The sequence below is a fragment of the Corvus hawaiiensis genome, chromosome 7 (assembly GCF_020740725.1).
Source record: "Corvus hawaiiensis isolate bCorHaw1 chromosome 7, bCorHaw1.pri.cur, whole genome shotgun sequence".
NCBI classification, from domain to species: domain Eukaryota; kingdom Metazoa; phylum Chordata; class Aves; order Passeriformes; family Corvidae; genus Corvus; species Corvus hawaiiensis.
Genome location: NC_063219.1, coordinates 18,981,783 through 19,003,949, shown reverse-complemented (window position 1 = coordinate 19,003,949; position 22,167 = coordinate 18,981,783). Strand labels below are relative to the sequence as shown.

Here is a 22,167-nt window from a genome sequence, read left to right as displayed (position 1 = left end):
CAGGTATTTTGGCAGTCTCCTCCTGTTCTTTCTAAATCAGAGCTTCCACACATCAATATAGGGGGGCTGACTCTACTGCAGGGGCTCTTTAACTCCCAGCTACTTCAGCAAGAATGCCCAGAGCAACCTAATGCAGACACATTGAAAAAGTGACATCCCTTAATGGTTCATCCTTTCAAACTCTTCACATGCACTTAAACGATAAGCCAGGTCACTTTCACCATGTATTATTATACTCTGTACAGTGCTGAAAATCTTCTGAGTGAAGTAGAAGTGGACTGGTAATAAAAGATAGTCCCATTTGTCCTGTGAGTGAGGAGGGTAAGAAAGTTGCTGGAATACTGAGCCCAGTGACTGTTTCATGTGTCCAGTAACTAATGTACTTCCATTTGCCATCCTGAAAGGGCAGAGAAGCCTTTCCTTTGCAATAAAAACCTTGTGAAGTGTTGCCTTGTGCATTTGTACTGACTCAGAACTCTGAAGAAGATGGCAATTATTACCAGTTTTAAAGAATAAGGTATTTTATTAGGTAAGTTCATCTTCGTAACAATGTATGCAGAAAATGACTGAATCACTAAAACAACAAAAAGGTTCATGAAAACAAAAGGATGACTATTTACACTAACTTACTACCACAAACAATGAAATACCTGAAACAGTTGAGGCAGTAAATATTCCTTTCATGTCTTGAGAGATTATTGAACAATAACTTGACATTGTACTGACACATACCAACAGGGGTTCAAGATGTTTAGATAGCCCTGACCAAGCTGTACACTGCAGGAGGCCAAAAAATGTTGGCTATACACTTATGTGAACTATGTCTCTCTGTTGTTTTAACTCATGAAATTGATCTCTTACAGGGAACTTCAGGAAAAATGTTTCCGTATGAAAAAAGCAAAACCCTCTACAAGACAATGCTTTGATAGCTGAAGCAGTGATCTTATCCAGAACTATCTCAAATGTTTGTTAGCATTCAGCACATTGCAGGCTTCTTCCTCCTCACAGCTGCATCTAAACAGAAATCATCATGGATGAAACCAAGAGTATCGCATACTGCTTTTAAATATTTTAAAATCCTAAAATCAGGTCTATGAATTACTGCATGTATATAAGAGGTATTTGCCAATAAGCATATTTAGACAGTAAAAAAATACCTTAACATTTATACCTAATTTACAAATAGTCCAACACGATAGAACTGATGCTGTTGGGTTTATGTAGGAAATATGCTAGTTACAGAGGTTGGAAAATGAACAGCAGTATGTAATTGAGCCCTTGTTAAAGGTATTCATCAAAACCCAGAGAAATTCTTGTTTGCACCTGTCCTCTAAACTATCTATTTTTTTTCCTTTCTCTGCTTCTGCTTCTACTGCGTCTGCTCCTTTCTCTGTGTTCCACTTTACTGCACTTGTCCCCATAGCCTTCTCTACATTTTTTCTTCTCTCTGTGTACATCTGTGCTGGGGCTTCTGGTTTCATTTTTCCTGTGCCGCTCTTCACCAGGGCTTTGACTTGGACTTCTTCTTATGTGCCTTTGCCTGGAACTGCTGTGATTTGAGCACAGGCTTCTCCTGCTCCCTTCATTCATGTTTTGGCTTCTACTATCCTTCTCCTTTCTTTCAGTCTCTCTCGTGTTGGCGCTATGGTATCTGCTTGTGGACTTTCTTTCCCCCTCACAGGAGTTCCATTTGTTGTTCTCTGCAGAACTATCTCGCTTTAAAAGCTCGTACTTCTCCCTATCTTTGTCCTTGTTACCGTGACTACTGGAGAGATCTTCATAAAGTTTTTCCTTCCTCATTTTTGCCTTTCCTTCTGAATCGCTGCTGCTGCTAGCCTCTGAAAACTTGTCTTTTTTTCTTTTCTTAGAATCCATCTTCTTTTGTGCTGCTTTATCTCTGCTGTCAGTCTCGCTGTCACTGCTGCTTACTGAAGTCTCACTGGAGGATGAGGAAGAGGATCTCATCTTATGTTTCTTGTGTTTACTTTTGCTTTTTTTCTTTTGCTGCTTTTTCTTCTTTCTATCTTTCTTTTTCTTTTTCTTCTCTAGACGATCCAACTTCCTTTTATTTTCAAAATAAAGGAGCAGCACGATCAGACATGTTAAGACATACTAGATTACAAAGTTAAGATATACTAGATTACAAAGTCATTGTCTTTTAAAGTTCACTACTTCTGATGACCTACACAGTAAATACTTTCATTTCCATAAAAATATATTGAATTATTTTCCTTTTCCAGCAAAGTTTCACTTTAAAACTTCTAACTTGACATTACCCATAGTATGTAATCCACAGCTGCTCCCTCAAAACAGGAGTAATATGATTTTTTAATTCTTTAATTTTCAAAAAGATAAGTAAGAGATGTCAATTTGGGCCTTGTAACTAGGAATAAATACATTCAGTAGTGCTTTTTTCCCCCTTGTCAGGCTGCTCTGGAGACCTTAGAAAACCACTGCTGCTTTAGCTTGTGCATTTTAAAAACGTATTTTGAAAATGAAAAAATGCAATCAGTATTCATTTTCTACTATTGATGAAAACTGATACTAAAACATACATCTTCAAGTTCTTTAGGCAAATAATACAGATATTCCCAGTAACCTCTTTTTTTCACAACTAGAAACTTACATTTGCTATCTGTAAATATACAATATTCCATCATACACATGCATTCACTGCTGTTTGGCTACTTTCAAATAGTTTTTACTTTGCTTTCTTATTTATGCTCAGAAAATCAGAGACTGAACAGTGAAACTGTTTCCAGTGTATTAAAAAAAATCCCTTCAGACTAGTAAAGCCTAAAGGACCTAAATATTTAGTAAACTTCAACTTCTAAAATATAAAGGATTATAAAAATTTCAATGTGTTGGGCCAGCAGAGGTTCAAACAAAAATAACATTTTAAGTTACTCTAACTACATACACATTCCTTACTTAAAAGGAACATAAAATATGCCAACTATTTTCAGAGAATTATTTATTACATATGTGAATACCATATGTACCTACCTACTCAGGTACCTGCTTAGCCATTCACCTTCTCCCCCTCCTCCCACTCCCCACATACGTGACATCTTTTAACCTAAAAGCTTGTTTTATCTGTATGCTTGTACGGGATCTACATGTCAGTAGTTAGTATTTTTGATTTTAAACATTTTGAGGTTATTTCAGGATAATGTTGCAAATTAAGAGAGAAAAAAAATCTAAGTCACCTGGCACACAAAATCAGTTGGATAAAAGCAAAGCACGGGAACCTCATTAACTCACACCCACAGGGAGCAGTGAACTGCAAACCCTGGCACAAGCACAGGGTGCAGCTGGGCCAACCTTGGCCCTGGGGTGCAGGGTCAGGTTCAGTTCAGCCACAGGGAGAAGATAAACTTTGTCAAGTTGTAAACCAGTAAACAAGAACACAGAATTTTTAATCATAGAAGAAGATACTGTAAACAATGGAGTGCAGAATAATATTTTAAAATAGCAGCACAGCATCTTTAGTGAGCCAATTAGTAGTTCAGCATCCCAGTTAAATTGGAAATGAGGCCCAGTCAAAGGCATCAAAACTAGATTAAAATAAGCAGATTAAAAAATCGTGCTACATAATGCCATTTGTGGTCAAGTGTATGTTAAACTGAACTGATTTTCTTCTGTACTGATGGTGCTAAATGGCACCAAAGAGTTACAGTGGCAATGATGGATGTAGTCAGAACTACTGCTGATACATATCCCCTCCACTAGGTACCACACGTACCTTAGAAGTTTCTGTTTTTGTTTGGTTGACAGTGATTTTAAAAATTCAACTTCTGGATCATCATCTCCTTCACTTGTAACAAACTCCTAGAAAAATGCAGTAAGCCATTAAATTCTTATGTATAAAAATAATAACTTCATTCAGATTTCTGTTTTAAAAGTGGTGCTTCTATGTACCTTATTTTTGCACAGACCGAAATATATTTGTATTACTAAGTCAGCCTATGACACTTTGGTTAGAGCAGAATACCCACTATCAAGTGAAAAACCCCGACATTCTCTCTCAGAGCTGAGTAGGTGTTATAATGTGGGGGTTATACAACACGAGTTATTACTAACATATGAAAAAATCCCTGCTAGGGAAAGAAACATTTCTGAAATAGTTAATGAAAATGAGCCAATTTTGGAGCCCACGATTCCCCAGGATAAGTCACTCCATTGCTATCACATTTGGATGAATAGGTTAGACACTAGTCCTGCTCAAACTCAGAGTAATTTAAGCAAATTACTTTTCTGTCTCGGTTTAGTCATTAGGAAAATGGGTAACACATCTACTTCACTGTTGTGTTATTAGTCTTTAAATGTGCACAAAGTCTTCTAGCAATGCAAAATACTGTAATCATATAATCTACATACAGTAACGCAATCAGCAAAGCAAAACTACTTTGAAGACCCTGAATTCCTCAAATTATGTGCATCTGGTACACTACAGTTCTCCACAGTGATGTTTTTAATTTTAGCCACACTCAGAAGACGAAAGAAGAAATAAAGACTAAAAAGCTCTTACAAAGAAACCCCAGCACACCTAACATAAAGCAAACATACTGATATCAACGTGATTCATTTAACAGTGCCCATATGCTACATTTTTCGGGGTACATAGCTTTTTAAAGGCAAAGGTACATCCATCTGCAGAGGCACAATGAACTGTTGATTTACTGAAGATTTCAAGACCAGCTTGTAGTCATCCCCTCTTTACTAGTGGTTTGACTATCCTGCCTATGAACAAAGGTTATTTCAAGGAGTGTACATTAATCTTTCATTTTACACTTTTATCAAAGCACCTCATTTAGTAGTACACTTTGCGTAGTCTAAGTAAAGGCAATTGAACCATTTTCACCCCCAGAAATAATAACTGGAACAATAGTGAATCAAGTAAAAAAAACCCCTTCAGATATAGCATTCCTGGCAGTAATTATTTCTGCATATTGCCTCAAACTTTATCCTAAGGGTAGCACTGCATTACAAGTATGCAGCAGAAGCCCTAACCACCCCTTTATAAAAAATTCAATTTCTAGTCACCAAGAAGAGGGATTTAATTTATTATAAGTGGTTTTAAAAGAAGTAATTTATGATTCACCATTCTGTATGAAACAAATCTGGAAAACTCTAAGTTTTTTGACATTTTTCTACTGGTATAACTATTCAGCTTTCCTATGGATATGCATATTTGAAAACATTAAGTAACAATTCACGAGCAATCACATTTAGATTTATAGACATTTTCAGCTTACTGGTAAAAAGATATTACCTGTGATGGATCATTTGCGGTCAAGTTTCTCCCCAGTACATTTTGTTTCAGCGCAAACCCACTGTTTCTCATCTCCGCTATTAGCTCCGAGGGGTGCATTGATGGCCCTGTTCACAAAAATCACAGTTTGAATGTATCATTTATATCTCTCTACCTTTTTTGGACTCCACAGTAGGAATTCAGTTGAAGCTTTGTTAAGTAAAATCACAGCAAAATCAACTCAATAATCTTCTGCTGAGCAAATAATCAGATATGATTTTCTAAAACAGCAGTCTGAAGATTCAGAATGGAAAATAATTGCATTTTTCTTTAAGTACAAGGGGATTCTCTTATGTAACTTTGTAATGTTGAAAACAATATATCAGATAAGTCTAGTAATATATTTTTATTATAGTAAAAAAGCACAGGAGATCTAAATAAAGCACATTAAATAGGACTCAGGTGCCTCCTCTCCTTTAAAACAATGGGAAAATGCACCTCTAATAGGTCACTAATAAACACATTTTTCATAATGACACAAATTCTTGAACTTCAATGTAAAAAGTAACATTAGAAGAATACATATGGAATATAAATAAACACGTGAAAAATATCTATGTCCTTACTTATTCTAGGGATTGCCAAATATACATAGCCTCTAGACTGTTATCTCCTCAGAGATTTCTGGTTTTATTAGCTTGAAAACCATGCTATATTTTTCATTAAAGTAAGTGTTTGGCATTAGGCACATGATTTCTTTCTTTGCAAAAATCTAACAAGGAGTAAAAGATGGGATGTATTATGTATCATTCAGACTTGACTGCATAATTTACAAACCATGTAACTCACTCTTATGCTTTAATTGAATCCCTGTGATCATCATAATGTCGTGTACTTGTCTGATTAGATATCTTTTCTTCACCTTAAATATTCACTCTCTTGTTAGGTCACTTCCAGTAAATTTCCTTCCTAGTCCCTTCACTAACCTTACTGTCAATGAACTGTGTAAGGTAAATCGAAATTAAAAGCAATGTAAAACAGGGTATGCAGCACATGTTTACCATTACTTCAGTAAACTACTGTAAATTGTAAGATTAATTAGCCTTATGAAATGTATTGTCCTGCTTTGTGGTTTAAGAGTTTCTTAGCTGTGAAGACTGACAAAACTCATAGATTTTTAACACAGACAAGTATGTAAAATAAAGTGAGATTTTTGTTACAGAAAATATATGGAAAGTAATATAGAACTTTCTCAGAAGAAGTAACATTTTTCTTAGTTTTCCTGTATAATACATTACCTTGCAGAAACAAACAGGCCTACACGTAAAGCAGGAAGGAATAAAACAAAACTTGGGAAATGGTTTAAGGAGCCCCTACATTAATGACTTTCTTTTCACAAGTTCCTTATTTTGCCGGGCAAAAGAACTTTCAAATGAGATACCTTTTAGCCTTCCCTCAAGTTTGCATTTTTCTTAAGTAGGGGATTATTTCCCATCCCCCCTGTAATTTACCAAAAGTGCTTTTTCTGTGTTATAGTGTAATTGTAAACTCACAATTAATCAATGTATATAGGCTCCAGTGTCTACATTTTTGCATATTTCAAATTTAAAACCTTGGTCTGCTTGCCGAAATCTACTCTGGCTGGAACAGAAACTAACATCAGACAAACACCTAACAACAGAATTCGGTACCAGAAAAGGCCTTGATTTGCAAAGTCCATATAAAAGAGCCATATAATTCAGTCAAAAACCCTGTATGAGGAAGCCAAATGGAGACAAAGCATAGAGTCATGAAAGAAGATTTCTCCATACCAAAGAAACCAAAACACTTGACCAATTCAAGCCTAGAATACCCCTATTACTCAAAGAGCCACTGCCTAATGAAGTAACTTAAGTAAGTTCTTAGGTATTCCCCTTCAGTATTTCAGCATTGTACACATTTTGGTGTGTATCTGATACCTAATTATTCTCATTAGTGTGATTAGACAAATAGAGGAATGCAACTTGTCCAAATCTACATAGGAGACTTGCTAAAGAATCAAGACAGAAGCCCTAACTTTGTGGCTCCCTCTGAGGACTATGGTCAGAATCAAGACCAGAGAGACATGAAGGCATATTGGCCTTCAAAAACACAGTCCAAGATTATTTTCCAGAAACAAACCTTTTCAGCATTCTTTGTGCATAACACTGGAAAGAGGCAAGCAAAATAACCTCTTCTTTTTTAAGAAAAAGCTTGTAATGAATGCACAACACTATCGAGTTTTGTGCATCTGTTTTCTTGTATATTAATGATGTCAGAGAAATTCATAGCTCCACCTATAGTATTTTAGTTGCGATGCAGTATTACCATGATAAGGACAGTTACCAAACTACTGTTATTCCTATTTTGTGGACGTATACAAGCTGCATCAAATGCATCCACAGAAACTTGAGATTAAAGTGGTTTATGAAATAAATTATTCCTGTTTTGGTCTCCCTACAGTTGCGAGGGAAGCAGCAATTTATGTTCTGCCTAGGTTGTGAGGAGATGCAGGAATCTCCAAGGAGCTTTATTAAGTACATTATTTTTACTGTAACTAAAGGTTTTAGAAAACACTAGGAAATGAGATTAAGAAAATAAATCAACCCCATAAATGGAAGTAGAGTCAAAACACAATCCTGTTTCACAACCCTTCTGTGGGCAGACCCCAGCCAGGCATGACATGGGCAGCTGTCCAGAACTGGTTGATTATGGAAGACACTTCCTTGCAGTATGGCATCCTTGCAGTTTGAAAAACATTAACATTTCTGAGAGGATGAAACAGATGAACCTGCTCACACTTTTTTTACAACAACTGATGCCACTGAGCTTCTCAGAAGTTCCGCTGCCCAATGACAGCAAGAGAGCTGTAGGGACACAGTAAGGAGAAAACAATCTCTGACCTGGGAAGTCTAAAGAGACTGTTTTCTACCTGGTTACAAGTCCAGGCTGTTAAGTTCAAGTAAGACATCATATTTGACAATGGCTGCACAGCTTAACTGCAAACCTCTATTACTATCTACTTTCTGCAACAGAACAAGAATCAAGAAAATGTTTATTCTCATAACTCCTTTGCTTGGAATCAAAGGAATCAAATGCTTGGTGACTTTCTTCTCCCATCCATACCTCAATAGACTGCTTTTGATTTATATCTTAATGATGTTGAAAAGCAGATCTGATTTTCTTTGAAATATCAGTGACAGGTTGAGGTCTCTCAGGATTCCTGGGCACAGCTATTTTATGTGACAGCATTGAGGCTTGCAACATACTTCCTTTTGAGATGCTTTTTCACAGAGTATTAAAAAATGCCTAAATCTGTGAGTAAACAACCACATTCCCATTTCCACACTATAGAATTAAATTGGGGATTTCTCCCGGCTAATGTAAATGAGAGACAAAACCTGTAAAAGAAACCCTAAAAACTGAACCTCACTTAACAGAGATTTGAAAAAAGCAACTTCTCAGAAGTGTCCTTGGCTTCCCTATTCCCTATTCAAGTTAAAGCTTAAACCTTGATGCCACCAGGTTGCCTGGTAACCCGAAGTGGTAAATCTTTTCAGCTTGCCTTTGGCTTGTGACCACACTTGTGTCTTCACCCTCCAAGACTGCCAGACAAAGCAGTACTAGGTATACCTGGCAGCCCTATGCTTCAGCTGAGTCATCAACTACAAAACAGATAAGACTGAGCTGAGAGGCTCTCAGTTGGCTAAAATCTTTGGCTATGATGATAGCTTATTATTCTTGAACAGCACCCATCAACTTGCAAAGGGTCACTCCTACATCAGGCACAAAAATCTTTTACATGCTATGAAAATCAATCTGCTCATATACACATTCCTTACAGACTTGTGAGACTGCCTGTGAAGCAGCTACCTCAGTGACCTCATGCAGGTGAAAACATCTAGAGATATTATACCATGAGCTGGCAGAACTTTAGCTATAGGAATCCTGTAAAAATAGCTGATTGCTACAACTTCTGACAGCTAGTCTCTCAGCATTCTTTCATCATCAAGCTAAAAATAAGTTCAAAGTTACAATGTTTCATCATCTGTTTCTTATTCTTCCTGAGACAAGTCAAATACAGTACCTTGCTATTTTTGAATATGACTGTCATGGTTATTTTCTGAATTTTGCATTTTGATAGGAAAAAGAAAAAAATATTTTAAACTTTCCCAGATGCCACTTGGCTAAAACTAAAACATTGATCTGCTTTAAAACCAATTCATAGTCTTGGAAAAGCTTTTTGCCATACAGCGTAATTAACTGCTTGTAAATATGACATTTATTTTTATGCATTAAGACAACTGACAACTGCTTACATTTTCTACAGTTACAGGTACTTAAAATTTTATTAAGAGCTTGCATGAAAAAGTCTCTATAGTTAAAGACCCACCAAAGGATTTTTAAACTTTTTTTTGTGGCTATTATAATTCTCAAGAAACAGTATTTTCAAGCAAAGAGGTTACAGTTTCTTCCTGCTTCTCACTTTCCACAGAAGTTCTTGCAGCATTAATTCTCTCTGTTATCTTCTGTCTAAGATACTATTTAAGGATACAATTCAGACAGCTCAGTTGACTCAAAGAGTTAGGGCACAAAATCTAGAACTCAAAACATGCAATGAAATGTGAAAAGAAGGATTTGAATCTTCACAAAGCACTACCCAAGTACAACCTTAGCCTGACAGCTGTTGGTGCATCTTTATAATACTTGTACAATTAAATAAACAGAAGAGATGTAAATAGATTTTTTCTTAGGCATGTATGACATAATTACAATGCACTGCAGAAGAATATCGTATTAGGATTTCTATAACATACTGTATATTTGCTTTTTTTAGAACAAAGAGCACTCCAATTTCTCATAACACAACTGAGATGAATTTAACAGAACAGTTCTGCTTCTATTAAGCAATCAGGAGGGGAATAGAGTTCTGGATTTCAATTACTTAAGTGCCTACCTTACAGCAAACTCTCCCACCCTGCATTACTGCCCCACTCCTGTCCCAGAAACCAGAGAAATTTATAGATGTAATTAATTTTCTATTCTGTCTGTACTTCTCTTGAAACAGCAAATGCAGAGTGCATGTAACACCATGTTGTTGCCAGAATGTTTCCTCTAGGAGGCATGGGCACTTTTGGGAGAGCAATGCCAGCTGTAACACACCATCTAGCAGGCCTCCACTAGGATGTGTAAAGCACATTTTTCAAATTATTCAATATGAGGGAACAGTATGCTAAGACATATTTTCATAACAACTGTGATTAAATACCACTTTTTCTGCAACAGCTTCAGTAGCAGTGAGGACAGACCATGAAGTTATATTTGCCAGTATTGACAAAACCAGCAGTTTTACTTCTACCTACTCATGATGCACAGTCTTGACAGTATTTGCCCAATTTACCGATAAAAGCTTTCACTACTGTCACCAGTGTAGATAAGTAAACTGAATTATTCTATACAATCAGTCAAGTTTTAAATTATTTTTATTGTGGAATATAAATGGAAAGCAAAGACATAAACAATAATACTGTAAAAATTATTGTCATCTGTGGCAGGGGAAATTGCAGTAACCAGTTGTACTTACATAGTGGCTGCAGTTAACAGAACTATGATATTTAAGGTTGTATGTATGTTTTGTTTTGTATTCTATGTATTGTTATGAAATTAAAGAGAGTACACTATATAAAAGTTACTGGAAAAGGCAGCAGATTCTTTAGAGCGTCATTTTAATTGCAACTATGTGCTTTTATTTTAACTAATGCTAATTTTCTGTATCATCAAAACAGAATATTTAGAATATGGCTTTTAGAATAGGCTTTTTCTCCCTTTCTGAGAATGTGTTCTGGCATGGGATATCTTTTAGTTTACAAACGTGATCATTTTAATCTAAAAACATCATCACACCATCACACTTCTCCTGACTTGGTAAGAGAGTGCAATCTACATGAATAAATGTAAACATAGCACACTTGTCTATCTGCTATCAATTTGCCAGTATATGTGGGGGTCAGTAAACTCCATGCTACCATGCCTAAAACTTAATTTATGAATCAAGGACAAGATACTCTCAAGGCTTCTCCTTTATTGCTACACTTCCTTTGTTAACAAGGTAGGCCTAAAGCATGTTGTCTTCACCCTTTCATATACATAGCTTGGACCACATGAGGCCGTAACTCCTCCAAACTGAAATTTATTTGGTTTTCTACTTAACAGTTGTACTAGAGCCATGCTTTGCTGTGGAAAAGTGCATAAATAAATACTTAGGGAGTACAAAAACACCTCTTTTGAATTAACTAGGCTTTAGAAAACATTCTGCTGGTGGGTTTCAGTCCAGCACACGAGGACATGAAGGATAAATATACTCTGAATTCAGAACGCTGCCTTTTCTGGGTGGTAGCAAAGACACAACATATGATAGAATGCTTTTCAGGTTTTGCTTTAAAAGAGAAACTAACTTTAAAATTAGAATAGACAGTTTTGTCAATACATCCATATACTTTCTTGTTTTGTCCTCCAAGTTTTCTATGGCTTTTGTTAATATGGCTTAAAAGGAAATTGAGCAAAAATGGAAAAAAATTACAGACTGAGCTTAATCACACTCCATAGTCTGTGAACTTTTACTGAAGTTGTGACAGAGATGAGAGTAGACACTTATTTTATCTAAAGGACAAAGAACTATTATCAAAATTATGTGATCATGACACATAGTAAATTTATGCTGCCTCCACTAATTCAGAATCAATCATCTTCTACTGATAATTTTTCCATCTATTTCAGAGATGAGTGCATTCAGACCATATTTACACTTCAAAGCAACTGCTGCAGTTGGCATTGAGAGAAATCAATGACTAAAACCTCTGGCTTTTAATTAGCTCTTTTTCAGAGGGCCTGCAGTTTAACTGTATTTAACACTTTAGCACAGAATTTCACTGTAATTTGCCATGCTTTTGTTATATGGTATTTCAGAGAAACCTGAGTTTCCTTTTTACTTTTTTGGAGTAGTAAAAACCATTTAACATTATCAAACTCCTATTGGAATCCATATTTATTGCTTAAATGCTAAGCACAAGATTTCTAATAGAATCGGTATTTTATGCATTCACACCAAATACCAAAGCTTCTGAAACATAAATGGAGGATTATTCTAAAATGTGACAGTTCTTAAACTATGTGAAGATTTAGTTAAGGTTCCTACTGTTCACAATCAAAGGTCTCAGCTGCAGATCATAAAGGAAGGTTTCACACACTGTATGTTTCTACAGATGACCATTTATACAAATATTCACAGTTAACATACTCAAATACCTTTTCTTTGTTATTACAGATTCAAGAGAACGTTCTAAAAAACTTCTGCATTCCCAATACAATGGAGAATTTTCTCTGTTGGGAAACAAGGTACCATATTTGTCACTAGAAAACTGCAGTGAGATACAGACATAATGTAACATAAACACAGATTTCATTTTTTGCTGTCTCCATGTGACTGATAATTTCAATGATTACCCTGGAAAGGTAGTTCACCTACAAGCTAAAGATCGGCGGAACACACTAAATCATAGAAGATGGAAACAACACCCACAGTTAGTTTAGGGGCACTCAGGTGATGAAAAGAGAGGGTACAAACTCCAGAACTGGCTAATGAGCCTTTAGAAGGCTGCACCTGCACAGCCATACCTAGAGTGGCTTTATCTTAGGACACCATAAGACACTAGACACACATACATGTTGCTCCATTAGACTTTTACCTTTATTTGCCTGAATTTTCCACAACATGCTAAGCCCTTTACAGTACTTTTTCCTTAGTAATTCCACAGCAAGGATCACATACAGAACCAGTCTGCTGTAAGACATTCAAAGTAGTCCACAGCAGAGAAGGGTGCCCAGCACCCCCCAGGCTTAGTTTTCACAGGCCAAGGGTGCAAGAACATCTTTTAACCTTACCATCCCCCTTCTAACTATGCTATTCATACAATTTGAGCCACTAGCCTCCCTTCCTAAGATGGTAATACCTTTCTTCATAAAAAAGTAATAGATCCATAGTGTGTTCTTTGTTCTAAAAACCATATAATAAAATTTGTAAGCATTCAAGCTTTCATAGCTTTTTAGTAACCCCTTCCCCCGTCTGCCCAAACCATCATTGAATGGGATAGATTGTTTGCAGAGAAGGAGGGAAAGGGGAAAAACAAAGAAGTATTCAGTTTGTCCTAACTTCACCTGACCAAGAAAGTCACAGGCAATTTTGAGGTGAAATAACAGCATTATTTCAAAACATTTTGCACAGGACACCTAATGATCTCTGTTCCAATCAAGTCAATGGCTTTTCAGGATTAACAAAAAAACCTCACAAACCCCAACAGATGCTGCTGGTTAAGGATAAAAAAGGATTGTGAAAACAGGCAAACTTTGAGATGGTAGTGAGCTGGTTTTTTTGCTGGTATGCATTCTGTGTTTTATACATGCATATATATATATACACACTGGCATGTTAAGTCAGAAGCACAACCAATATTTTCATCTTGTCTGAACTTTGGAAGTTAGGATTTTATCAGTAAAACACCCTGTAAATCAGTTTAGCCCAAAGAAGCACTTTGATTGCCTAATTTACCTTTGTAAAGGCGAAGTAAATCTTCTAAGTTGGTCTCCATAAGCCTCACAGCTGGAACATTCTAACACTACTTTGCAGTTTCCAGTGATCAAAGTAAGTTACTTTATATCTAAAACTAAGAATTTCATAATAGAAATAATGCAACACCAGGGGGTGCAGTTATCATGCAATAATTACACTCCTGGGAGATTACAGACAAGGCTGTACCCCAGGGGTGTGATTATCCCATGATAACCACATCCACTGAAATTGCCTTATTGCAAAAATAATCTCTATTCACTGGTGAGATATTATTCAATAGGTGCTTTTTTTAATGGTAAGATTATTATTTTTTTTGTATGAATTACCAGCCAGATTAGTAAAATGGTCCCAGAAGCAAAATAACCAAGCCACCATGCCCAAGTTAAGGTACTGATTGTAACTTTTTGTTTGCTGAAGCGCTGCAATGTATGTCAGATCTTGAAAGACAGCAGAACACAGGTGTGTGCCACAGACACCCTCTGCCCTGCAGCAGTTTCACTGGAGGAAACTGAAGGCTGTGACTGGTCTCTGCACACAAAATATTCAACACTGAATCCGGAGCACCAATTGCCAACCAGTTTTATGTGTCAAGAGGAACATTACAGTGTAGTCTTCACATCAGATTAAAAGGCAGCTATTCTTCTGCTGAAATGACAGAATCACAGCTTATAAAATTCATGGGAAAGAAAAAACCTACATTGGATATGATGGGGGAGGGGAAATATCTCAGTTAATAACTCTTCTTTTTCCTTATGGAGAAACAGAGCAGGAACTTTAGGTAAGTCAACTAAATCAGACATGAGTTTCATTTTCATTTATTCGCACTCAAACGTTTCCTCTGATGCTGAAAACAGTCTGAGTCCAAATAAAACATTTTTTTTTGCTCTTTCTGAAGCAGGAGAAAAAACAAAACACAAACTAACTTGTATCAAGGCCTGCTACAAGTATTTGACAGCAAAGCCAGACCATTTTTTAAAACCTACTTCTGCAGAAATTAGTGATGCCAGTGCCCTTAGCATACCAGATTCAGAACCATGAAGCTCAGTGCTCCCACGACTGACTGGGCAGAGATTCATCACCAGCAGCACACGGACCAGCCTTCCAACACTGTGCTGATGCATGGTGTGCTCTACCAAGGGAGAGTATTTGCAAAGTTTGAAGAATTCTAACCTAAATTTAGCTAGAGTAACTACCACGCACTGCCTAAAAAAAAATTATTCCATTCAATTTGCATGAAAAGGATGTAAGATCGACTTCTATTAGGATGAAAAGATCATAAATCAGAAGAAATAAAGCACTACCAAGTAAGTAACTTCAAAGCAATAGAGCTCCTTCCAAAGAATATAAAAAAATTCCAAAGATTTGCTCTTTAAAAAAAAAATTTCAGTTACTTAGAACTTAAATTTGGTCCTTCTAATACAATTAATTTCATAAACTAATCAGAATCTTTGTACATTGACTACTAAATTGTACTAATATTTTACTCTGGTTTCACCTTTCTTCCTCATTATATCTGTATTTCTCAGCTGTACCCTTTAATTTATGAGACAATATTTATATTTCGATTTCCTGAAACACGAGCTAGAAATAAATATCCACTTTCTAAATATGGCAATACTTCCTGACCTTTGAAAGTACTATATGCTCTAATAATTTAGTCCAACATTTTTCAACTCTTTGAGAGTTCATTGTAAACATATTTTTTACACATTGAGTTATTAAAAAGCCCAGTCAAATAAATTTAATACGCATTCCAGACCTGCTGTATACTACCAGTAATCACTGCCTACCCTTGAAATCCCCATTCATTGCTCTGTTCACAGGCACGTGTTTTAACCTCTACATTTTAGAAACAAACAAACAGCTTCAGAAAAATTGAATGAACTTTACCTGACCTTAGAAGCCAAGTAGTTTTGTACTTTTTTCTTTTTCCTGGTGCTGACAACAATGGCAAATGAAAACTGTGGACTATTAACATGCTTTTAACCAGCTTTCTAAGCATGAAGAGACACTTGTGACACGTGGAAGAGGGGGTGCTTGGGAAGCAATTCATGTACAATTCAATTTGTTTCAAGTGCAAGGGATTTTTTTAAACCTAATCATCAGTTCACAAAACACAGAACGGTTTCATAAAAAGATGATCTCATAAAAAGTCTCTGTCCCTTCCAAACTAGTATTTTCTGGAGTTCTAGCCAGTCTAAAGAACAGTGTGGCAATGGGCATTTTTGCAGTACTATAAAGCAATAAAGAATAATCAGGAATTTAGTCTAGAAAGCAGCCTAGGAGTGCATACAATAACTGATAAAGAGAAGCAGGAAGAAACAGAGCTGGAGGCGATGTACTGCACAGAGCAACAGAAGAAGGTTCTTGGAGGTGGAAACAGATGCAGCAGAGCAAACTGAGGATCTGCAGCACTGTAACAACTGGGCAGAACTCTCAGCAATGCAAAGTAATTACTTACTCCCATCCCAGCCAACACAGGATTGCTGTCAGTGTTTCAGCAAAAAAAAAAAAACAACAAACCACACTTTTTAAAAAAATATGTTGCATAAGCTTTAACAAACCATGTGGATGAATTATGAGTCTTAAGAGAAGCAGTGAATTCAAGAATTTATGTTCTCACTTTACTGTAGCGCTTCATTTACACACATTTCCAGAAGTCATCAGAGCAGTGGAATTTAACTTGTTATTAAATCAGATGAAGTTTTAGAAAAGTTGATTAAAGGATTGTATTCCTGAGGCTAGAAAAAGCAGACAACCTTTTATATGATTTTGTAATTAATATTACCACTTTCTCTAAGCCTTGTATTTGCTATGAAATCAAGAACTCTAAACTTTTACCTACAGTGTTTTTACATAGTTTCCCTGGAAGAAAGAGAAAGTAGCAGTATCATTACAGCTGACTATTCAAATCCAAGAATAGTGTCTTACAAATTATATATACAAATCCTGATCTGTTGCCCATCCCTATTCCCTAAAAATCCTTCCTCAGCCTACAAGAGTCTAAGCTCAGCACAGCACACTGCCTTCTAAGTTCCAAAGTTGAAAATGAGAGGGCACTGGCACAGTCTGAGAACATCTAAGTACTTTTACACCACTTTCGTTAATGCAAAATTCATCATATATGCTAAATGCTCTCTTTAGGCTTAGAAAGATAGTTTGAAAAGCCACCTGGGGGACATCTCTTCAAGTGGGAAACACCCGCAGCAGTCAAACGTTGCCTACACCTAGGTAGTTCAGTAAGGTTTGAAACAAGCAGTTATTCTTCTACTGACACTGCAAAGTGTCTGTATTACACTGTAATGAATAATAAGGAATGAATATTAAGGTTTGTGCAAGCACATACAAATATTTTCTGCTTTCTCAACCAAATACTCCTAAAATTTACCCCATATCATTTGAACTGAGGTGTGGACAGTGAGTTCTGCAGGACAAAAGCATCTCTGACATGCAAGAGCTGCACAATATAATTCTACCACCAACAAATGCTCTAAGCACAATTTTTTCTAAGATAAGAATCATGCAAGAAAGTGATTTAATTTCATAACCTACTGAATAGAAAGGCTGAGCAAGTCAACTACAGGATGAGTAATACAACGGCATAATCATCAGACAATGCCTAAAAAAAAGGAGAGTAAGAGGCACCATTTTCTTTAACTGAACTCTTCCAGGCCTCATCCCAAAGAAAATATGCATCTAAGTGACCTCATTCTGAAAAGCAAGATTGTTGGTAGGCTAAATATGTAACAAACCTAGGAGCTGCTACATAAAATAGATGACCTGAAGGAAGACAGAAGAAAAGCAGAAACCACCAAGTGTGCAACTGTAATGGTATCCCTGCAAGATCCAAGACACAACACGTGACCAAAGCCCAGCAGAGCAAGGCTGAAGGCTCATCCACGCTACCTGATGTTCCTTTAGCATGCCCCAATTTTAAGAAACCTAAAAGCATTACAACTTGGGTTAACTCACAGAAAAAAACCCCAAAACTGTAGGAAAAAATATTATTCAATTTGAATGTTTATACCCACTTCTTCAAACCTAATCTAGCACTAACTGCTGTGTGACTTCAAGGAACAGGAAAGCTAATAGAAGAAAAAAAATTACAGTTAAAGAAGCAACAAGAAGTCAGATGAAAGGAAACCAGGCATTTGGAAATCTAGGTTTCAACTGATTGTCCACTTACAGAAATACAACTACATATTTTAAAAAAATTCATAAACTTCTCCTTTCTACCAAGTGATCAACAAAAATATAGTGATATATTCCAGCTTATCCAAGCAGTTTGCTTGAATTTGAACAGGGACAGTCTTTAACAATCTACTCATTTTTTTGGGGACACAAATTTTGTCATTCTGATCTAAAGTCTTGTTGCAGCTTTTCAGTTTTTGGCACAGATAGGATCAAAACAATATGGAATCTTTTTTAAAAGAGTTACTAATTGAAAATGAGGTCCCTGCAATTTGAAATAATTAACTCAAAATTGTGGATCCTACATTTGGAATTAACTGTTTTCTAGAATTCATCATCTCTTTTAAATATGATAGACTTAAACTTTCTAAAACTAAACATGATGAGCTCCCCCCATATGTCTAACCAGAACCTTTAAAAACCATTCACTGCCTACCTGAACCATCACTGGAGACTGAACTTGCATTGATTCCAGACAGGCCAAATAAGGGACATTCTCGATCAGTGTTTATATGTCCCCACTTGTGGCATTTAATACATCTCACATTCCGCACCTAAAGGCAATGAAGCCAATTGACACAATTTAGTCAACAATACAGCCTGACATTTACAGAAATGTCTGTGTTATTAGGCATAAGAGAAGCTTTTAAACTCACTGAAAAAGAGATGATAAAATTAAGAGAGTCCATGTGAATGTTCTGCAGTTAGACAACATTTGAAATACACCCAAGACATCCACAGAGTGAAATTTATGTAACTTGCCTGGATACCAAATGGCTGATCTCTGATATTCATATCATCCTTAGCATATCTGTTACACAAACACAAAAGAAACAAATAATCAGTTCACTATTATTTTTTTTTTAAACATCAGATACAAAACTACCTTTTGTTGTTAAGTGTGAACCCATTTCAGAGGTATAATTCTTGTAAACATTGTCTGAAATGCATTTTCAAACATGCATTAAGTATCAAACAAAAATAAAGCTGAGCAAGGAAATAGTTCCAGGTTTACAGGTTTTACTAATTAATTGTCAGGACATGACAAGACCACACAAGTGACCCGCTCAAAAATAAAACAGGGAAAAAAAGGGAAAAAAAGAAAGTATATGAAAGGTAAATAATAAGGAAAAAAAATTATTCAGATAAAATCCAGATATCTTACTTTTCCCGAGGAGCAACTTTTTGCCATTCAAATTTGTACTCAGTCTCTCCCTCTTGCTATAAAACAGAAAACATGGTAAGTTTGAAGTTTTTCAGATTACGTTTTAAGTAAGCAAGAAGAAAACTTAAAGAAATGATGCAATGAAATACCTCTTTTGTTTCCTCTTAGAATTTTCAGAAAGCATGCAAAGAAAAGAAATGATGCATTAATTATATATGCAAAATGCAGATAGTATCCCCCTCTAAGCTAAAGACAAAACATTTTATGGTTTATACTAATCAAGAGTGCAAACACTCAGGAAGTAGCTTTATTTAAATAGAGTGCACTTACAAATAACCAGCCTCTAGTATATAGCTACAAATCCTGTAAATCTAGAATCATCTCCTAAAACTATATTCATTTATTATATGAATAAAAAACTTGGAACATTTTTGCAGGAGTAGCAACAATATTTACTTTTAAGATATTTTTAAGAAAAAGTTTAGCAGTAACTGCTACTTAAGAGATTACTCGTAGAGCTTCTGAAGTTAAATAATTGCAAAACTTGGTCTACAAGAATGAGTCCATTTGCAAGTGATTTCATGCAAATGGGAAAGATGCATTTTAAAGGGAACATGTTTTCTCTTAGTGGGAATATATTTTCTTAGTTCTGCTCACAGTCACACTTTGCTAAAATGATACAAGTGTCCAGCATGTACTTAGTAATTTCCATTTATGACACTACTAAAAAGTCATAGACTCACGAGACACAGCTCAGGCAGCACTTTTGACTACTGAATCTCAGCATTTATTATTTTTATAACTTCTGATAAATAATTTCTTGCTCTTGTATTTTCTATGTTTGACAAGCATCAAGCTGAATTATGGGCATAACTTTTAAACAAAAGCAATCTGCTATATCTGTAAAGGAGAGCAGGCCAAAATACAGGTTTGTTTTGTCTGAGTCATTGTCTCGGTAAGGTCCAGTCCTCCTCATCCAATGGCTTTATAACTGGCTAAAGAAACACCCTTGGTCGAGGACAGAATTTATGCTGTTTCCTGGAAAGATATTTTATCTGGTCTTTCTCATCAAATTGAACTGTTGCTTAACAAAACCCAACCATTCTCTTTGAAAGAAATTAAAGTTTTGTGAGATCAAAATTATTACATATACATCTATCTATCTATATATATATCTGCATATTCCCACATAAAGAATTAAAAAATCATACCTCCTATCATTACCTCACTATGAACATGTTATTTTAAAATAAAACATACTGTGCTTATTTCATCAAAAGGTTTTTAGCTTTAGTATTGTCTGCCCACAATCAGGAAACTGCAATACCTTTCTTTGCTCCAGGTGGGGCTTCATACATGAAATTAAGACCATTCTTCACACGCTCATCACCCATAAGCAACCTAAATTAAAAGGGCAGTTTGGGGTGTTACACGCAAAACAGTCACATGGGTAACACAAAAAAAAAAAGAAAAAAATGAAAGAATCTTCAGTATGAAATTATTGTGATAACTAGCATTTTTTTCATTTTTTAATGCGAGTGACAAAATGTGAGTATCCAAAAACGTGAGAGACCAGTCAATGCTTTTGCATGCTCCATTATGTACTAAAAATCACACATTTCAATCTCAACTGAAAGGTAACATGTCCAGAGTTACGAAAAACAGATTTCTGTGTGATACAAGGTTACCTACTGTCCTGTGCAACATGATGTATTTTGAAATTAATTAGAGGACAGGCACAAACCACTTTAAAAAGTTCTCAAGACTTCTGCTTAATCAGACATCACTTAATGAGTGACTGTGTTCTCCTACTACTACAGTCAATGGGAGACAGTACTTCAAATTGCTCACAGCAATTTCACTACCATGAAAACAACACAGGAGAAAGAAGCATGTGATCTTAAGCCAATTCTCACCTGTTATCATAGGATTCCTGTTCTTTCAGATACTGTTGCATTAATTCTTCTTGTTTCTTCTTATCATATGAGATTTTCTGTTCTGCCATCCATACCTAGTTAAAATAATTAAGTTTCTACTCTAAACAAATACAAAAACTATTGCAAAATATATTCATGTACAAATAACTAGCTTAGTTTAAAATGCTTAACGAGGGATGATCACCATTCTAATTGCATAAAATACATTATTTTCACACAGTATTTTAACAAATGAACTTCCCAAAGCAGTAATTTTGAGAAATTCCAAGTCACAACAACACTTGCACACTGAAATGACAGGAGAAAATTTGGTAGATCAAAAGGAAAAGCAGGCTCAGAAAACACCCTGTGGGTGCCACTGTCTTCCCTGTGGTGACCTCGGTGTAGTCTCAACACACCCCAAGCCCCAGGTCCCCTCGGGGGTTCCTGGCACGCGGCACGGTTCTGGGGAGGACACCTGCAACCAGCTCGAGGCAGGTATGAAATATTGGGAAAACATGAGCAGTGACAGGTGGGGTTTTCCTGGACGGCGTACAGTGCCTATTTATCCTGAGAATCAGGCGTTGAAAAGCCTGAGCCAGGACAATGCGACAGTCGTACACACCTAGGAGCAAGAAAACTCGAAACTTCCAAGTATTTCTTAACTACTTTCCCTGCCGCCTCCTCCTTCCTCTTTGCCCCAGCCCCGATGCATCCCAGGACAGTGAGGAGCACTGCTAAGGCCGCTGCGGTGCCGGCAGCCCGTCCCCGCCGGGGCACCCCCGGCTCCCCCTCACCTTTTTGATGTTGGACTTGGAGGCGGGGTGAAAATCCTTCTTGCACATGAAGTTGGCGAACGACTTCCCCATGGCGGCAGCGGGGCGGGAGCCGCCGGCCCCTACACGGACAGGCACAGGCACAGGGACAGGGACGGAGGCGCTCCGGAGCCGCCCGGGCCGGGCCTTCCGGGTCGGCGGGCGGGCCTTCCGCGGGCGCC

The 22,167-nt window shown here is 36.6% G+C and overlaps 1 protein-coding gene across 1 annotated transcript; it reads right to left on the bottom strand.

The window, feature by feature from the left end:
* Positions 1–503: 503 nt before the first annotated feature.
* Positions 504–22,146, bottom strand: CIR1 (corepressor interacting with RBPJ, CIR1). The gene is made up of 10 exons (XM_048309967.1): positions 21,968–22,146; positions 21,171–21,265; positions 20,582–20,655; positions 19,404–19,417; positions 19,255–19,310; positions 18,852–18,900; positions 18,526–18,643; positions 5,276–5,382; positions 3,746–3,831; positions 504–2,062 (listed from the first exon to the last, which is right to left on the bottom strand). Exons 1-10 carry the CDS (start codon positions 22,037–22,039, stop codon positions 1,336–1,338), a joined length of 1,398 nt encoding a protein of 465 aa, XP_048165924.1. The 5' UTR covers positions 22,040–22,146; the 3' UTR covers positions 504–1,335.
* Positions 22,147–22,167: the final 21 nt, after the last annotated feature.